Source organism: Oncorhynchus keta, chromosome 29 (genome assembly GCF_023373465.1).
Source record: "Oncorhynchus keta strain PuntledgeMale-10-30-2019 chromosome 29, Oket_V2, whole genome shotgun sequence".
Taxonomy (NCBI): Eukaryota; Metazoa; Chordata; class Actinopteri; order Salmoniformes; family Salmonidae; genus Oncorhynchus; species Oncorhynchus keta.
This window is the reverse complement of record NC_068449.1, coordinates 36,918,006-36,938,002: the sequence shown is the minus strand read 5'-3', so window position 1 is coordinate 36,938,002 and position 19,997 is coordinate 36,918,006. Positions and strand designations below refer to the sequence as shown.

Sequence of the window (19,997 nt, the reverse complement as noted above, 5' to 3'; positions counted from 1 at the left end):
CAGCCCCTTTACTTTCAGTGCAGCAAACTCTCTCCAGAAGTTCAGTGAGGATCTCTGAATGATCCAATGTTGACCTAAATGACTAATGATGATAAATACAATCCACCTGTGTGTAATCAAGTCTCCGTATAAATGCACCTGCACTGTGATAGTCTCAGAGGTCCGTTAAAAGCGCAGAGAGCATCATGAAGAACAAGGAACACACCAGGCAGGTCCGAGATACTGCTGTGAAGAAGTTTAAAGACGGATTTGGATACAAAAAGATTTCCCAAGCTTTAAACATCCCAAGGAGCACTGTGCTGATAATATTGAAATGGAAGGAGTATCAGACCACTGCAAATATACCAAGACCTGGCCGTCCCTCTAAACTTTCAGCTCATACAAGGATAAGACTGATCAGAGATGCAGCCAAGAGGCCCATGATCACTCTGGATGAACTGCAGAGATCTACAGCTGAGGTGGGAGACTGTCCATAGGACAACAATCAGTCGTATATTGCACAAATCTGGCCCTTATGGAAGAGTGGCAAGAAGAAAGCCATTTCTTTAAGATATCCATAAAGATATCCGTTTAAAGTTTGCCACAAGCCACCTGGGAGACACACCAAACATGTGTAAGACGGTGCTCTGGTCAGATGAAACGAAAATTGAATTTTTTGGCAACAATGCAAAACGTTATGTTTGGCGTAAAAGCAACACAGCTCATCACCCTGAACACACCATCCCCACTGTCAAACATGGTGGTGGCAGCATCATGGTTTGGGCCTGCTTTTCTTCAGCAGGGACAGGGAAGATGGTTAAAATTGATGGGAAGATGGATGGAGCCAAATACAGGACCATTCTGGAAGAAAACCAGTCTGCAAAAGACCTGAGACTGGGATGTAGATTTGTCTTCCAACAAGACAATGATCCAAAACATAAAGCAAAATCTACAATGGAATGGTTCAAAAATAAACAGATCCAGGTGTTAGAATGGCCAAGTCAAAGTCCAGACCTGAATCCAATCTGTGGAAAGAACTGAAAACTGCTGTTCACAAATGCTCTCCATCCAACCTCACTGAGCTCAAGCTGTTTTGCAAGGAGGAATGGGAAAAAATTTCAGTCTCTCGATGTGCAAAACTGATAGAGACACACCCCAAGCAACTTACAGCTGTAATCGCAGCAAAAGGTGGCGCTACAAAGTATTAACTTATGGGGGCTGAATAATTTTGCACAACCAATTTTTCAGTTTTTGATTTGTTAAAAAAGTTTGAAATATCCAATAAATGTCGTTCCACTTCATGATTGTGTCCCACTTGTTGTTGATTCTTCACAAAACAATACAGTTTTATATCTTTATGTTTGAAGCCTGAAATGTGGCAAAAGGTCACAAAGTTCAAGGGGGGCGAATACTTTCACAAGGCACTGTATATATGTAAGAATACCTGCAAAGGAGCCTTACTTTTGCAATCTGCCAGCCCTGCACAGCCTCCTCCCCACAGTTTTTCCCCTCGGTCTGAGAGAGTCTGTCTCTCCACTCCTGCAGCTGACTGCTAAACTCCTGCAGGTTCTGCTCCAGCTGGGCAGCCAAGCAGTTAAACTCCTGTTCTGAGCTGGCGATCTGAGAGAGCGCAGTCTCCAGGCCTGCCCTAGTCTGCAGTGCCCCACGCTCCCAGTGCTCCCAGGCAGACAGCAGGGCAGCCTCCTCCCTCTCCACTGCCTCAAAGCCCCCGGAGCCCGTGTGGTCCCTCGCTGCAGCCCCACAACGCTGCACCTGGCTGAGACGCTCTCGGCCACACTGCCTGGAGTCTATCAGCTCCTGGATTGGAACATGGAACATTTGAACAGGAAACATTCAACTGTTACTGTTCCTGCCAACTACTCTCCATCCGTCACTATAATGTCCTATAGAGGCTTGGCGCAGACAGAGAGACATACTTTTCCTTACGGGAGGGTAACATTTTTTTTTTTTTTTTTGCATGTGCCTAATCTCTAATGATTACTTTGAGGTGTCAATGATGTGTCAACAAGGTGTTTATATTGTATGTGATGATTGAACATCCTCACCCGAACTTTGGCGAGCTTCCTCTTTACAGAGGTGGAGTCTCCTGACAGATCCGACCAGCGCTGGAGCTCCTCCCTGGCAGAGGTCAGCCAATCATTGAAGTCCCTCACAGCTTCCAGGTAGTGCTCATGCTCTGTCACTATGTTCTCCATGGCGTGAACCTTACTCTGAGGGGTGGACGGCAGACAGAGACTGAGTTAGGCTGTGTCAGATTTACACATCGAGTACACTGTGAACAAAGACTGGATATTGTCTTGATGCATTAACATCAATGCAAGTCGATTACAACAACCAAACTAGATTAATTGAGGCTTACTAACACAAACAGATCGTCAGGCTTGAACTGAATGCACTTATGTAGTTATTAGATGGTGGTTATTACACAAAGGAGAAAAGCATGTATCTAACTGCCATCCTTTAGGAGCAAGGCTTGATTACCTTGACGACAGCGGTGATATCAGCAAAGTGAGCATTGAGCTCCATTCTCTGCTCTGGTCCGAAGGCCTGGTCGCCTGTCTTCTCATGCAGCTCTGCAGCCTTCTCTGTCAGCCTGGCCAGTGGTGCTGTATGAGCCTCCACGTCAGCCTGCAGGGCTCTGAGACGCTCCAGGAGAGAAGCCTTTTCCTTCAGGCCTGGCTGCTGGGCGAGCGCCAGAACCACCTACATTTACATTGACATTTGAGTCACCTAATAGATGCTTTTATCTTGAGAAACTTACATGCAGCGCATTCAAGTAAGGAAGGTAAAACAACCACATCTCAATCAATAAAGTAGTTTAAATAGCCGATATATGCTAAATCAGTGGAAGTAAGAAAAGATAAGTCGAGAGGTTCTACCTGCTAAAAGAGGATTCTGAGATAATTGGTTTTAATGTTCCGAACCCGCATTGGTTTGAATAGTGGCAGCAATTTTTATCTTGTTTTATTTTGAACAGAACATGAACTGGGGTATTTTTTAGTATTATATGGTATACAACATTGAAGAGAACAAGGCAATGTCAATAACTCAATTTTGACAAAAATGGTGATAGAACCTTATAGTCCCAATCTCTAAAAGTGTGCACAGCGAAATCTCACCTCTTGCTCTACAGACTCCATCCACTGCTGCAGCTGACCCTTACTCTCCTGGTAGCTACTCCACAGGGCCACCGTCCACTCTAGTCGACTGGGTTGGTCAGCACAAGAAAACAAACACAAGCACACAAACACACAGATTAACACACACAGAGACGTGGAAGATTGGAGCATACTTACGGGTAGTGAGAAGCTTGTTATACACATAACATCATGTATTGTGCTACTCCAAACTGCAGCAAGAGATTCACTGTAGTTGTATCGGGGTAAACGGGCAGCGTACTGTACCTGTGACAACTCATGGCGGTCATGAGCATGTTGGCCCAGGCATCCTTTAGGTTCTGTAACTGGGAGCGGATGGCCTCCTGTCCCTCCACACTGTTGTGCTTCAGGACCTGCTCGCCCTTCCCTACCGCCATGTTCAGCTTCACCTCGCCCTCGCCCTTCATCAGCAAGATGTCCTGGAACATGCAGGAAGAGCAAAGCAAACTTTATTTAGACTGGTTGAAGACTTGTTCAACATCCATGTCGACCATTTCCTCATTGAAACGTTGACCTTCCATGGCTCGTGTTATCCCAAAGTAGTGGTTCTCAACCTGGGGTACTAGCACCCCTGGCGGTACCTGGCCTGTCCACAAGGGGGTACTTGGGAGGACTCATAAGAACATAGGCTAATGATTAGTTGCACATGAGGTACTTGAGGTAAATGTAATAGGGGGTAAAGTAACCAACAAATATAAAATGATAACCCCTGAATTAATGTCTCTATCATGGCTACATCAGCTTCAGTTTGTCATGTTGTCTGACCTGTACAAGTCCCAGCCTCTTCTCCAGCTTCTCCTTGTTCCCCAGTGTACTTTTGAGGCTCCCCAGTCGTTCCTGTACACCGTTCAGCCAGGACCAGGTGCTCTGCAGGGTCTCCTCAAATGCCTGCTGTTCCTGTAGGGTCATCTGGCAGCTCCGCAGCCTCTCCCTCACCCTCCGCAGCAGACCTTGGTGCTGAGACTGCAGCCCTGCAGCCGCCCGCGTCTCGCCACCGTCGCCCCGTCCACCTTCGTTCAGGGCCTGCGACTCCTGACACAGTCGCTCGAACGAGTCCCTTTCTTTGAGCACGTCCTGGTGGTATCCTTCCACCCTCTCCAGTGTTGCCTTCTCAGGATCCCTGTGTTTCTCCTCAGGCAGCTCTGTGTTCAGCCTCTGCTCCATGTGCTCCAGCCAACGCTTCAGCCTCTTCAGACGCCCCTCAAACCTGACAGACAGAGATATATCACCATTTAACAGTCACAGACTCATAGACATCTATGACTGTATCCCTCAGGTCTACTCTTAGGCTCCAAGGCTGCATCTCAATATTCTATAGTTCTACCTCTAGAAGTTGATTTTGCCCCATCTGTACTGAAAGAACAATATAGGACAGAGCAACACCTGGATAGGCCTGGATAAGTGAAGATGAGGGGAAAGGAGAGGAAGTCTCTTTATATTATTGAGATCCATCCCAAGTATCTCTTACCCATTTAGTTGTGCAGTGCTGTCCTCCAGGGCCTGTTGGTTGAGTCTACACTGCTCTACGAAGCTGTCCCAGTCCTGCTGGATGGAGGAGAGGTGATGCTGCACCTGGCCAGCGCTGGCCTTAGGGAGATGGAGAAGGAGCTTCTCTCCTTCCTCACACACCTGAGTCAGACGCACCTCCCCTTCCTCCACACGCTCCAGAGCCCCCTAAACGATAGGAGGACACATCTTTATACTGTATGTGACAGGGCAACACTTGCACAAGTAATTAACAATTAACTGCCAGTTTCCAGGGCACAGATTTAGTCTAGTCCTAGAATTAAAAAAAAACAGACTCAATGGAAAAATGTTCATTTTACTCCAGGACTAGTCTTAATCTGCGTCCGGGGAAACCTACTTTAAGAGACTGAGGATTAATGGTATAGTTAAGGGTTGTATGGGTTATATGTTGTGTTCGGACTGTACCTTTAGCTTCTGGAGTTTGCGCTCCACGATGCTAGTGTCTCCTGATCGGTCAGAGCACTCCTTCACTACCTCCCTCTGCCCAGACAGCCAGTTGTGGAACTCCCGAACCAGTTCTACAGAACAAGAGAGACAGTGATTATCATCATCCTCGTCATGGTTGTAGAATATTGCAGAATAGAATAAAGTAGTGTTGTGCAGAACAGATATATATCGATAGATGAATCAATCCATCCATCAATTCAGTCCTTCTCACCATTGAAGTGTTTTTGCAGGCCGTGCTGCAGGGAGGCCAGGGTCCTGGAGGAGAGCTGGTTGACAAACTCGTAGCTCTTGATGAGGTCAGTGAGGGCACTGCCCAGCCCAGCCAGCTCCTCAGAAGGGTACTTCCGACAAAGAGTGTTCAGGCTCTCCCTGGTAGAATCTATGCTGCCTTGCTGGTTCTGAAGGTCCTTCTGGAGGTCCTGTCATGCAATTCACACACATATGAGTTCCACACCTACAGCAATAATAATATACAGAATAACACGTGTGAGCGCTTCAGAAAAATAACTTAGTCAGGAACTCCTGGAAAGAGGTAAAGGCCTTGCACAGAAAATAGTGAAGTGGAGAGCCGTGTTGGATTCCCTATGATCACAAGAGGGCCAAGTGGACTGAGTCAAGTACGTTCTCAGGTAAAAGCTGTTTCAATTCAATATCTACCCACCTTGACTCTGCAGATGTCCTCTGGGTCAGAGCCAATCGGTGAGCTCGTCAGGGATCGCTCCATGCTCTTAAGCCAATCAGACATCTGAGTAATGTAGTCCTCTAGCTGCTTCCTCTGGGAGCTGAAGTCCCGGAGGTTTCCCCTGGCCTGCTCACACAGCTTCTGCACCTGGCTCATCTTCTTCCTCAAGTCTGCTTCCAGCACCTGATAGAAACATACAGAAGATCTTTAGCTCCCTTCTGAAGTTGTATGGGGCAAACCGACTGAGCACGAGTTTCCCAAAATGTTCGTAGCACTATTGTTCATTCATTGCCTACCAATGGACTACAAATAATCTCAGTTCTTCAAAGGTTTTAGGAAACTCACAATGTGTCAGTTAGTTCAAAAGTTTGCTTCAACATACATAACTTCAAACAAGATTTTCAAAAGCTATAGATGTCTGACGTCTGGGCTTCAAAATAATAATGAGCAACACCTGTAGTTTGGATGGAGTTTCCTGGTTACGGCTGAGATGCTTCAGTTCTGACACTTTCCCTTGCAGGTTTACAAGCTTGTGCTCGTTTTTTCCCATCTCCACCTATAAATAAGGGAAGAAAATGGAAAAATTGATTTCATCTATATGTTTGAGCATTTGGGATTTGCAGAAATGAAAGGATTGAATGATTAGTGGATTTGGGATGCAGTATCTGAAAAATGACAGAATCATTTAGCAGACAACTTTAGCTCCACCATTCTCCCGTTTTGAAGGGTAGTATAGAAGGACCATCTTACTGTATATCTGTGTGTGGTGTGTCTCAATGCATCATACCATATATATATATATATATATATATATACCTGTAATGCAGAGAGTTTGGTCTCCATCCGCTGGCTGTCGTTGAGGTTGTTCAGGCTCTCACTGAGTTCCATCACAGAGTTGGTTGTCCATCCCTCGATCTCCTCGCTGATTTGGCGTACATCGTCCCATAACGCCAAGCTCTGGATCAGATGTTCAATGTTCTCTTCAACCCTCTCCGACACCTGTAATGTAAAGGGACAAATTCCCCAAATTGTGGGGCAAAATAAATCACGGAAGACCAAGGAACACCTGAAGAGGACCTGCACAAACAGAGATGGACAAACTGAAATACTCATGGAAGGAACTTGAGGGAACTTGAGTGCTGTGGAGAACATTTGGGGATCACCTATGCTCCTCACGGTCAGATTAAAAAGGTCAAATCAAGACTCCAACGGACTGTATCACTATTGTACCTCTTGTTTTTTATTCAATTCAAAATACTGAATATCCCACAAGGGGCAATGATGTAGGCTGGCATGCAGGTGCATAAAAACAACATTTAACAATCAACATACAGCACAGCAACAACACACCAATAGTGGATGACCTAAACTCTTCATGGCAAGGCTGGCAATGTAGACTTACATCGAGCCACTGGTCCACCAGTGTCTCCATGTCCTTCCTCATTAGCTGGGTCTCACAGTCTGAGATCTTCTTCAGCTCACTCAACAGCTGCTTCCCTTTACTGGAAAATTGGTCGAGCTCACTCTGCCTGGCTGACGTCTCCGCCTTCGCTGCTTCATGCTGCACAGGTGAAGAATGGGAAAACAGTGAGAAAGAAGAGCAACAAAAAAACTTTTATTTTGAAGTGATTACTTTTATTTTGAAGTTCACTGTATCAATATAGTAGCAATAACAAGATACTAGCTGGTAACAGTGTACTAATGTTTAACACAAGTTTATATGAGAACTGAGATGAATGTCATTATCCTAACCTTAGACAGCGCTCTCTTGGTCTCCTCATGGTCCTTCAGAGCAGAACCAATGTCAGCCACAGCCTCAGTGTTCTCTGTGATGGTTGTTATGGATGTCTTCAAGCTCTGGTACTCTCTCATCAGTTCCACCAGAACACTGCACTGCTCCTGTCTGCCAACAACCGTACAACTCTTACTATAGGATTAATTTTTTTTTTTGGGGGGGGGGGTTAGTGCTCTCAGATTTGAGTGAGTTTCATATGGTCTCTTGGATGAGCTACAGTTTTGCTAAGTTTTCCCATTCTTAAAGGGTCTGATAATTATATGTCCCTGATTAGTTTAGAGGCTTTGTGATAGTTTGGTCTTTATTCTATGTTATGTTATGCAGATGACAGAGACCTACGCACCTGTCAGTGATGAGTCTCTTGGTGTCCTCCCAGGTGGTTTCCAGGAGGCTGATTTCTCGGAGAACCTCCCCAGCCAGCTCTGCATCTCTCTGGGCTAGCTGCTGGCCCTTGTCCCTAAGCCACTGCTCCTCGTGTTGGTGAGACTGGAGCTCATCCTCCAGCTGGTTGAAGAACCGCAGCCTGGATACCACAGAGAATGAGAGAAGAAGGAGGGACTCATTTACAGTCAGCTATTCACAACTCACACATTAGAGAAGGGTTCCCCAACTGGGTTCCTGAATTTGGCCCGTGGGTGATTTGATTTGGCCCCCCCAAGTTTCCAATGAAAAAATAAGCAAATCAGCTCCAAGTGATTTTCATTTTGGGAATCTGTTCCAAACTATTCCCACTCATAATAGAGGGGATATACTACTGTATGTGATCTTATACAATGTAATCAAGGTTTGAAAATATTATGGTTTAGTCAACTAATATGTCTGTTTGGGATTCTTGTCAATTTGCTAAATTTATTAGGAATTAGGAATTATGTTCCTAATTATGTTCCGCCCCCATGACGATCCGCTCAAGAAATAAAACGACCCGCGGCTAAATCTAGTTGATGATCCCTGCATTAGAGAGTATTGAAGAGATAGAGAGTAGCAGGGTATGGCCCAAAACCTAACTTGAGATCCAGTTGCATAACCATTGACATCAATATGCATGATGTACACCGTCTTCCAGGTTAAACGTGTTCAATTTCATGTTTGAATTCTGCTCTTTGTGACACTAGCATTAAACTGTAGCTACCTCTGCTGCAGGGCAAGTGGGCTGGGTTCTCTGAGGCTCTGGTGGTCCGCCTTCTCCTCGATGTCCTCCACACTCTTCAGCAGCTGCTCCTTCCTCTGCCTGAAGGAGCTCCACAGCGCTCCCAAAGCCTCTGCCTCACTTTGCTTGGTCCCCACCAGGTTCCTCACCATGTCTAGCTCTCCGCTAAGACCATCAGCCAGCACCCGGCACGACGTCCGGGTGCCTCCCTCTGCAGTGCTGCTCACCACGTGTAGGTGGCCTTCAAATCAAATCAAAACTTTATTTGTACAACACGCCGTACAATGTAGCGATACAAAGTGCAGGGTAGCAATACAGTTCAGAGGAACAAATACATCAAATAAATAATAGGAAATTAAATCAATCATAAAAATACCTTTACAGAGGCTGCTGTCCAAGCTGGCTGCCAGGTTCTCCAGTCTGCTGATGTCTGGGACGATGGCCTCCAGTTCTCGCTGCAGCTCTTCCACCCGACCCCGGTCCCAGCTCCCTGCGCTCTCCACCGTTTGCCTCAGGCCTCGTAGTACCCCTGCAGCTGCACCGTGGGTCTGTAGGAAGGGAGGCATAAGAGAGGCTGTGTTTTTTTAACTCCAACATGTTAACCCCTTACACTCTATTTAACAACTTTTGAATGACTATCCCAAACCTTACCTCTTACCTTAAACCTGACCCTAACCTTACCCCTAAACCTAACCATATTCCTACTTATTGAATGTTTACTTAAACAGGTTTCAGCGACATCTGGGTACTCGGAAATGATGACCAAGAAAGGACGCAGGACTAAGGCAAGCTAGCCAGCCAAAGCTTACCTTAACATGTTGTCTGGTCATGTTGTAGGACCTATGCCCCCCTATTCAGCCTATATCTTACCTCCAGCAAGGCCTCTAGCTTCTCCAAGCAGTCCAGACGGACTTCAGCCAGCTGCTGGGCCTCCAGGTAGGGCTGTAGGCAGCTCCCCTGTCTCCCCTGGAGGAGCTGAGCATCTTGGGGATCACACGAGGCACACAGACCCTCTGTCTGAAGCACCAGGCTCTCCCTCACACCGCTCTGCTTCTGAAGTGCAGCCAGAGTCTCCTACAGAAGACCATATAGGATGCAGAGGAGTAGGAAGAGGAGATGTCATATATAACACTGATATTACAGATATCTTACAGTATAACAGACAAACAAACAAAAAACATTATTGACCAGTTGACCGTAGTTCGTACCTTGACTTGGGCCACAGCAGGCTGAAGGTCTGTGATGTTGACCTGGGAAGCTGAGTGTAGGTTGGAAAGGAGCGTCTCACTCCACTGAGAAAACGTATGCAGGGCCTGGTCAAACTGCTCCACCTGGGACAGGTGGCTCTGGAGCTCCTGGATTCTGTACAGTATGCAAATAACAGACAAATCTATCAACTGTGTGCTGTGCAGTAGTAGTAAGACCTAATTATGTTGGAAATGTGATGTGACAAAACAGACTTGATTTGGAAGATGTACAGGATCCATCTGCCAACAATGACAGTCTGTAGTCAGTAGTGCACGACATAGACATATAGTGAATAGGGTGCCATTTTGGAGGCAGCCTGATTGAATCAATGTGTTACTGCTGAACCGAGCGACAAACACACCATCTTCTGACTGACCTGTGAGGGATGAGTTCATTCTGGGAGCTCCATCTCTTCTTCAGCTGCTCCAGGTCCTCTCTAAGCTCCCTTGCCCGCTCCACTGGAGCAGTGGGGTACAGAGATGTTCCTAAGGTCACCAGGCCAGTATGGAGGGGCTCCAGCGACACCACCTCATACTGCAAATCCTACAGAAGACAAGCTTTTGTTGAGCATCTACTCCAGCAAGCCTTTCAACAAAATTATTTCCCATACAGAGATTAAATCTAGTTCTGGACCAATAAACACCTTTAATGGAGAATCTTCAGGCTTAATCTCGGCTTTCAGTCTCGGAAACTGGCCCTAATTACATATGGAATCGTGTGCAGGATCAGTCCAGGAACAAAAATTCAAAATGGATGAATTTACAGTACCTGCAAGACTTGCAGCTCACTCTGTAGCTTTGTTTTATCTGCAGGCAGGCAATGGCTCTCAGGTTTGGATGTAGACTCACATCTCTCCAAGCAGGATACAAAGCTAGAACGATCCTTCTCATACCTGAAACAAAGTATCCAAGTTTAAAGATCCAATGCAGACATTTTTATCTCAATATCAAATCATTTCTGGGTAACAATTAAGTGCCCTACCGTGATTGTTTTCAATTAAAATGTTCAAAAAGAAACAAAAAAAGCTTCTTAGCAAAGATCAATTTCTCAAGCAACATTTTGCTAGGGCTGTCTGAGATTGGTCTGAGGTGGGAGGGGAAAACTGAAAACTAGCTGTTATTGGCAGAGAGGTTTGGAACTCTTTCTTATTGGTCTAACAAATGTACCAAAATTCAATCCCACCAAAACAGGATGACATTTCAGGCAGTCTCTTCAAACAGAGCTTACACTAAAAGTGCATTATCATAATTTTCACAATTTCCTAGTATTATTCCAACCTAGGGCTATGGCGGTCATTAAGTTTTGTCAGCCGGTGATTGTCAAACAAATAACTGTCGGTCTCACGGTAATGGACCATTAATTAACACATTGAGCATATCCTGGCTTCCACAAGCCACTCATTGTCACGCCCTGACGATAGAGAGCCTTTTTATTCTCTATTTTGGTTAGGTCGGGGTGTGACTAGGGTGGGTAATCTAGGTTGTTTTATTTCTATGTTGGCCTGGTATGGTTCCCAATCAGAGACAGCTGTTTAGCGTTGTCTCTGATTGGGGATCATATTTAGGCAGCCATTTCCCCACTGTTTCTTTGTGGGATCTTGTGTATGTGTAGTTGCCTGTGAGCACTCCATCGCTTCACGTGTGGTTTGCTCTTTATTGTTTTTTTGCGTTTCACTAATAAAAAGATGTGGAACCCATATCACACTGCACCTTGGTCCGAATGTTATTTCGACAATCGTGACAGAAGATCCCACCACATCAGGACCAAGCAGCGTGCCAGGAGGAGAAGGTGTCCTGGGTATCTTGGGAGGAGATCAAGGAGGAGAAGATATCCTGGACTTGGGAGGAAATAATGGGAGGACACGAAAGCCTTCCTTGGAAGCAGAAGGCAAGGAGAGAAGGGAAAGACAGCGACGACGCCGGGGTTCGCGGCCACAACGAAAGCCCAAAGAACAGCCCTAATAATTTTTTGGGGGGTGGCACACGGGGTGGTCGGCGGAGCCGAGGAGTGAACCAGACCCAATCTGGGAGAAGATGGAGAAATTGGAGGAGAGTGAGCGGAGAGAGTCAGAGACCGTCAGTGAGTTAATGGAGAAATTGGAGAAGAGAGAAATGAGAGAGTTGTTGTGTTGGTGTATGATGCACAACATTCGCCCTAAGGAGCGTGTCATCAGTTTGCTGCCACCTGAGTCAGCTCTCTGTACTCATCCTGAGGAGCTTGCTAGCAGTCTGATAAAAACGGCTCCACGCACCAGGTCTCCAGTACGCCTCCACAGCTCAGTACGTCCTGTGCCAGCTCTCCGCACTCGCCTTGAGGAGCGTGTCATCTGTCCGGTACCATGTGTGCCGGCTCTACGCACCAAGTCTCCAGTATGCCTTCACAGCCCAGTAAGTCCTGTGCCAGATCCCCGCACTCGCCGTGCGGAGTGTGTCATCTGTCAGGGACAATTTCTGCTAGCTCTATGCACCAGACCTCCAGTACGCCTCCACAGCCCAGTACGTCCTGTGCCGGCTCCATGCACTAGGCCTCCAGTGCACCTCCCCAGTCCGGTACCACCTGTGCCGGCTCCACGCACTAGGCCTCCAGTGCACCTCCCCAGTCCGGTACCACCTGTGCCGGCTCCACACACTAGGCCTCCAGTGCACCTTTCCAGTCCGGTACCACCTGTGTGTCACCAGTCTGGTACCACCTGTGCCGGCTACATGCACTAGGCCTCCAGTGCACCTCTCCAGTCCGGACCAACTGTGCCGGCTCCACGCACTAGGCATCCAGTGCGCCTCCCCAGTCCGGTATGTCCTGTGCCTGCTCCTCACACTCGCGCTGAAGTGCGTGTCACCAGTCCGGTGCCACCTGTGCCGGCCTCACGCACTAGGCCTCCAGTACGCCTTCACAGTCCGGTGCGTCCTGTGCCTGCTCCTCGCCCTCGCCGGAAGCCTGGTGCGTGGAGCCGGCACAGGTGGCACCGGACTGGTGACACGCACCAGGCTTCCGGCGAAGGTTCACAGTCCAGAGCTTCCGGCGACGGTCCCCAGTCCAGAGCTTCTGGCGACGATCCCCAGTCCAGAGCTTCCGGTGACGGTCCCCAGTCCAGAGCTTCCGGCGATGATCCCCAGTCAAATAGCTTCCTGCGACGGCCCCCAGTCCAGAGCTTCCAGCGACGGTTCCCAGTCCAGAGCATCTGGCGACGCTTCACGGTCCGGAACCTCTTGTGACAGACCACGGTCTGGAACCTCCTGCGGCGGTCAACGGTCCGGAACCTACAGCGAGGGTCAATGGTCCGGAGCTTCCAGGCATGGCGTCCAGTCCTGCTCCATGGCCAGAGCCATCTTCTGCGCCGGTGCCCAGTCCAGGCTAGGCGTCCAGTCCCGCTCCATGGCTGGAGCCTTCTTTTTCGGCGGCAATGTCCAGTCCAGGCACGGTGTCCAGTCCCGCTCCAAGACCGGAGCCTTCCTCTGCGCCGATGTCCAGTACAGGCATGGCGTCCAGTCCCGCTCCATGGCAGGAGCCTCCCTCGGCACCGGTGCCCAGTCGAGGCACGGCGTTCAACCCAGCTCCATAGCCGGGGCCCTCCTCTGCGCTGAGGCCCAGTCCGGGCACGGAGTTCTACCCGGCTCCATGGCCGGACCCACGGTCTGGGCAGGGGCAAAGTCCCGCACCAGAGCCACCACCGATGCTGGATCCGCGAGCAGAGTTCACGTGTTCAGCGGTTAACAAACAAATAAGTATTGCTATATGCTTCATTTAGAATCTTTAGTTGTTCTACAAACGTTGGGCTATATGTTTTGATTTTTAATACATTGTAAGGCTGCATGATGCGACTAATGATGATTTGAAAAAGGTTGCTTGAAAGGCATGAACTCTGCTTTGTTTTTTTTGCACAGGCTATACACACTAAATCAGTCACTCATTCACAATTTGACAAGCACTTGATAATGCCTATTATTTCACGACGGCATCCCCTTTGTGTGGCCATAAAGCTTCCTACATTTTTTACATTTATTTTGCGGCCAGTGGCCGCTGTGCTCTTCTCCCTGAGTGCTTCAGGCTCCATCATGTGATCGGATCTTTCTCACAGGCTACAAGTGAAGACAGACACATTGGGGATGCAACTGCACAAGCCCTTATCCAATTACGAGGTGCATATTGAATATATTGGAAGAACTGTCCCAATTTGCTTCTCTTCAGCCAACAATATGAGTAGGCCTAACGAACAGCAAAAGCCCCAGCCTATGTCAATCTACTATCTCCCACAGAACAAAAGTCAACCTATTCTATTCTGTCCAAGAAATAAATATTTCAAACATAGTCTGGGACAGTTGTGGGATGCGATAGATCCCAAATTAATACAAGCACTAGCATCAACAAAAAAAAATTTACGCAACGAGCCTGACACAACAGATGAGAACATTTAACTTCAAATGTTGATCAACTATTAGGCTATTTCTTCACATTATAAGCACAGTAATGCGCACATGGTAGTAGGCTATAAGCGCAAATGTTCCATTTGTGGAAAACACCATTATCAAAAGTGACAGCAAATGCAATTATGCATGTAATGTTTTGATTAAAAAGGTGCATTTTCTAATGGTGAAATTATCCTCCCCAAACTTGAAACTCACGTGCTGCTTATGTATGCCACTTGGGCTCTACACCCCTTGTAAAGCGGATTAATGTGCTTAATTTTAAGAAGTTTTAAGAACCTTATTAAAACATATAGGCCTGTGGGCTAGGCTACATTACTATGATTAGAAAAATAAGTGAAAAAAAGGTATTGTTTCTTATGCTGGGCATCATTCACAAGTGATAATATATAAGTGATAGGCTAATATTGTCAACCATCAGATTATTCTCGATTAATTGTTGTCTTTACATATACTAAATAATATATGTGTGAAATTTGTTTTGATTTAGAATGGACCATTATCATGCACCTGTATCGAAACAGGGTCAGTCGGAGGTTTACATACACTTAGTTTGGAGTCATTAAAACTCGTTTTTCAACCACTCCACAAATGTCTTGTTAACAAACTACAGTTTTGGCAAGTCGGTTAGGACATCTAATTTGTGCATGACACAAGTAATTTTTCCAACAATTGCTTACAGACAGATTATTTCACATAATTCACTGTATCACAATTCCAGTGGGTCTGAATCCACTAAGTTGACTGTGCCTTTAAACAGCTTGGCTAATTGGCATAATTTGAGTCAATTGAAGGTGTACCTGTGGATGTATTTCAAGGCCTACCTTCAAACTCAGTGCCTCTTTGCTTGACATCATGGGAAAATCAAAAGAAATCAGCCAAGACCTCAGAAAAAAAAATTGTGGACCTCCATAAGTCTGGTTCATCTTTGGGAGCAATTTACGAACGCCTGAAGGTACCACGTTCATCTGTATAAACAATAGTACGCAAGTATAAACACCATGGGACCACGCAGCCGTCATACCGCTCAGAAAGGAGACGCATTCCTTCTCCTAGAGATGAAAGCACTGAAACATTATTGAAGATTTATGTTAAAAACATACTAAAGATTGATTCTATACATCGTTTGACATGTTTCTACGAACTGTAATGGAATTTTTTGACTTTTCGTCTGGCCTGCGCGTTGTGAATTTGGATTTGTGAACTCAAGGCGTGAACAAAAAGGAGGTATTTGGGGAGAAATTATGGACTTTATCGAACAAGACAAACATTTATTGTGGAACGGGGATTCCTGGGAGTGCATTCTGATGAAGATCATCAAAGGTATGTGAATATTTATAACGCTATTTCTGACTTTTACTGACTCCACAACATGGCGGGTATCTGTACTGCTTTTTTTTGTGTCTGCGCGCCGTACTCAGATTATTGCATGGTGTGTTTTTTCGGTAAAGCTTTTTTGAAATCTGACACAGCGGTTGCATTAAGGAGAGGTTTATCTAAAGTTCCATGCATAACACGTGTATTTTCATCAACATTTATGATGAGTATTTCTGTAAATTGATGTGGCTCTCTGCAAAATCACCGGATGTTTTGGAAGCAAAACATTAGTGAACGTAACGCGCCAATGTAAACTGAGATTTTTGGGTATAAATATGAACTTTATCGAACAAAACATAAATGTATTGTGTAACATGAAGTCCTATGAGTGTCATCTGATGAAGAAAATGGCTGTGTTTTTCTGTGACTAGGTACTGACCTAACATAATCGTTTGGTGTGCTTTCATCGTAAATCCTTTTTGAAATCGGACACTGTGGTGGGATTAACAACAAGTTTATCTTTAAAATGGTGTACAATACTTGTATGTTTGAGGAATTTTAATTATGAGATTTTTGTTGTTTGAATTTGGCGCCCTGCACTTTCATTGGCTGTTGTCATATCGTCTCTGTTAACGGAGCCATAAGAAGTTAATTAATAAATGTACAAAAACTAGTGTTTCAGAGCTAAAAGCCCAGTTTCCCAGATTCATACTAAGCCTAGTTTTGGACTAAAAAGCACTTTCAATGGAGGTTCTTTAGATGCTTTAATTGAGGACTATGCATAATCTGTGTCTGGAAAACCTGCCCAAAATGTCTCCCTCCAGCCCAGCCTTCCTACTTTTGCCATAGAGACAGCAGTTTCTCCAGTGTGGTCTGTTTGTCCTTGGCCTGCCGTAGACTCTGGTCATAGCTGGTCTGTAGAGCTGCCACGGCCCTCTCAGCCTGCTCCCTGTCACTGAGTCTACGTGCCCCAGCAGACAGGGACAAGAAGGCTGCCTTCAGCCTCTCCAAGCTCTGGCACACATCCTGGGGGATACAAAGCAAAAACCACATAATGAAATAGAACATTTTACTAAAACAACACCATATATTATACAGTGCCTTGCGAAAGTATTCGGCCCCCTTGAACATATCCAGGTGTTAAAATGGCCAAGTCAAAGTCCAGACCTGAATCCAATCGAGAATCTGTGGAAGGAACTGAAAACTGCTGTTCACAAATGCTCTCCATCCAACCTCACTGAGCTCGAGCTGTTTTGCAAGGAGGAATGGGAAAAAATGTCAGTCTCTCGATGTGCAAAACTGATAGAGACATACCCCAAGCGACTTACAGCTGTAATCGCAGCAAAAGGTGGCGCTACAAAGTATTAACTTAAGGGGGCTGAATAATTTTGCACGCCCAATTTTTCAGTTTTTGATTTGTTAAAAAAGTTTGAAATATCCAATTAATGTCGTTCCACTTCATGATTGTGTCCCACTTGTTGTTGATTCTTCACAAAAAAATACAGTGTTATATCTTTATGTTTGAAGCCTGAAATGTGGCAAAAGGTCGCAAAGTTAAAGGGGGCCGAATACTTTCGCAAGGCACTGTATATAGCGCTACAAAGACAACACTAGGGAAAAGACAGCGAGACAATATTGTCAGTAAAATGGCAGAACCTCATAGGTGGCAGTGTGCCAGGGACATGATCTGAACTTTCAAGCTAAAAATGTCTATCTCCAAGGAGAAGAAATAGCAGAGGGAGCCAATTGTGGTCTTATGTCTGACATGAAATTAGGATAATGAACTAACCTAAGTAAGTAATTAAATAAGTAGTTAGTAAGATACAGTCAGTATATAGTAATGATGAAACGAGAGTGAATGAAAGACATACCATGTGGTTCTGGAGTCCTTTGTAGGTCTCTGACGAGGAGGTACAGGAGGTGACAGGATGGTCCAGTTTCTCATGGAGATCACCAAGAGTTGTTTGGGCCTTTATTAAAATAATTCAGACAATCATTGACTTTGACATACATCATCTGCTCCAACACCTTTAAAGGGATACTTCGGGATTTTGACAATGAGGCCCTTTATCTACTTCCCCAGAGTCAGCAGATACCCATAAACTACTAGTCATTGCGCTAACACTAGTTAGCATTGGCTCACGAAACTAGCTCTAACTTCTTTCATACTGGACACAGAGACATAAAAATGGTATCCACGAGTTCATCTGACTCTGTGGAAGTAGATTAAAGCCCTCCATGCCAAAATCCCGAAGTATCCTTTTAAGGGATATTTTTATTGATTCTAGAGGTGACATATAGGTAGCTAGTGGTAATTCTAGCAGTGATGTCTCGTTCTCCCAAGGTTACTCGAGTAGCCAAGATTCTTTCTGTCAGTCGTACCTCTTCAAGGCTGGTGTGGAAGCGGTGCTGTGTGGAGGAACTCTCCTGTAGCTGTCCATTTAACTGGTCTACACTCTCTCTCAGCTCCTCCCAGTACCTGAAGATGAAAAGATAATACTCAGCAACTTTTTGTAGCACAACGTAGAAGATAAACACACAGGTTCAAATCAAATGAAATAACATTTTATTGGTCACATACACGTGTTTAGCAGATGTTATCACGGGTGTAGCGAAATGCTTGTAAAAGGTTCCAGAACAAGATGTCAAAATATAGTCAGTGACCAGTATATTAGGTATACCCATCTACACTGAGTGTATAAAACATTAGCAACATCTGCTCTTTCCATGACATAGACTGACCAGGTGAATCCAGGTGAAAGCTACGATCCCTTATTGATGTCACTTGTTAAATCCACTTCAATCAGTGTAGATGAAGGGGAGGAGACAGGTTAAAGAAGGATTTTGAAGCCTTTAGACAATTGAGACATGGATTGTGTATGTGTGCCATTCAGATGGTGAATGGGCAAGACAAAAGATGTAAGTGCCTTTGAACGGGGTATGGTAGTAGGTGTCAGGCGCACTGGTATGAGTGTGATAAGAACTGCAACGCTGCTGGGTTTCTTCATGCTCACAGTTTCCAGTGTGTATCAAGAATAGTCCACCACCCAAAGGGTATCCAGTCAACTTGACACAACTGTGGGAAGCATTGGAGTCAACATGGGCCAGCATCCCTGTGGAACGCTTTCGACACCTTGTAGAGTCCACGCCCCGACGAATTGACGATGTTCTGATGAGCAAAAGGGGTGCAACTCAGTTTTATGAATGTACTATTGTTTTGTACACTCAGTGTAGTGCCAGGTCGGACCACCCTTTGCCTTCAGAACCGCCCTATATTCTTTGGGGAATGGATTGTACAAGGTGTGGGGTTCAAACGTTGCTCAATTGGTATCAAGGGACGTAACATGTTCCAGGAAAACATTCCCCACACCATTACACCTAAGCCACCGTCATGGACTGCTGCTGCTTACGAAACAAATATTTATGTTTAAAAAGATTAACATTTCTGTAATTTAGCAGATGCTCTTATCCAGATAAATGCCCATTTACATCGCATTTAGATGTTTACAGTCAGTGCATTCAACCAAGGTAGGTAAAAAAATCCACAAATCAGTACCTGCCAATCTGGGTGAGCCGGGCCTTGACGCGGGCTGCCTCCCCAGAGGAGATAAACTGGGCCAGAGCCTGGGAGTCTGCCTCTAGCTGGGAGAACACCTCCACCCTGTCCCCCAGCTCCATACCCACCGCCTGGGAGGAGAGGGGAGGATAAAGATTGTTAGGGGACTAAATGCTAACGTTGATTAATTAGCACTTTTCTCAAATGTCAGATCAATAACAAAGGTTTTACTGTTGGAATGGGGTCATTCAAGTTAAGTTTGGATCAAAGATGGAAAATCTTCGAAACAATTAACATGTTGTGCATACCGTCTAGGGAAAATGTGCTGAAACATACATGAAATGCAGAGGTTGCTGACAGTACCTTTACTGTGTTGATCTGTTGTCCAAGTGGAGCAGTGGAACTCTTTAAAGCATCCAGCTCTTTCTCTTTCTCAGAGATCCACGAGGAGAAGGCCTCAAACTCTGTCCCGAACCGGTCCCACTGAGTCTTCATCCCATCAAGAGCCTTGACACTTGAAAAGGAGAACGATTCATTTAGCTCAGTGATTCTCAGCTGGTAGGTCGGGAGGTTTTGAATGGGTCGCAGGTGTCAGACTTTTTATTTATGTTTTCTTTTGCTGGGATGAAAAAACACTCCGTCTGAACTTTAATGACTAAGAACACGTATAATGTGTGTAGAAATTATAATGAAACTACA

General features: G+C 45.6%; 1 protein-coding gene across 5 annotated transcripts in view; it reads right to left on the bottom strand.

The window, feature by feature from the left end:
* syne1b (spectrin repeat containing, nuclear envelope 1b) overlaps positions 1-19,997 on the bottom strand; it is a 151,176-nt gene that overhangs the window by 81,295 nt on the left and 49,884 nt on the right. For all 5 annotated transcript variants that reach the window (XM_035743513.2, XM_035743516.2, XM_035743512.2 and 2 more), the window contains exons 32-57: positions 19,662-19,812; positions 19,299-19,429; positions 18,125-18,221; positions 17,614-17,712; positions 16,581-16,768; positions 10,773-10,896; positions 10,381-10,547; positions 9,965-10,118; positions 9,627-9,830; positions 9,133-9,304; positions 8,739-8,997; positions 7,953-8,132; positions 7,567-7,717; positions 7,217-7,375; positions 6,631-6,813; positions 6,269-6,370; positions 5,794-5,997; positions 5,344-5,551; positions 5,091-5,203; positions 4,627-4,832; positions 3,924-4,365; positions 3,405-3,577; positions 3,120-3,207; positions 2,482-2,703; positions 2,046-2,210; positions 1,441-1,797 (exon numbers count right to left, since the gene is read on the bottom strand). In XM_035743513.2, the coding sequence (XP_035599406.1) occupies positions 1,441-1,797; positions 2,046-2,210; positions 2,482-2,703; positions 3,120-3,207; positions 3,405-3,577; positions 3,924-4,365; positions 4,627-4,832; positions 5,091-5,203; positions 5,344-5,551; positions 5,794-5,997; positions 6,269-6,370; positions 6,631-6,813; positions 7,217-7,375; positions 7,567-7,717; positions 7,953-8,132; positions 8,739-8,997; positions 9,133-9,304; positions 9,627-9,830; positions 9,965-10,118; positions 10,381-10,547; positions 10,773-10,896; positions 16,581-16,768; positions 17,614-17,712; positions 18,125-18,221; positions 19,299-19,429; positions 19,662-19,812 (4,699 nt within the window). The remainder of the gene's footprint in view (positions 1-1,440; positions 1,798-2,045; positions 2,211-2,481; positions 2,704-3,119; positions 3,208-3,404; positions 3,578-3,923; positions 4,366-4,626; positions 4,833-5,090; positions 5,204-5,343; positions 5,552-5,793; positions 5,998-6,268; positions 6,371-6,630; positions 6,814-7,216; positions 7,376-7,566; positions 7,718-7,952; positions 8,133-8,738; positions 8,998-9,132; positions 9,305-9,626; positions 9,831-9,964; positions 10,119-10,380; positions 10,548-10,772; positions 10,897-16,580; positions 16,769-17,613; positions 17,713-18,124; positions 18,222-19,298; positions 19,430-19,661; positions 19,813-19,997) is intronic.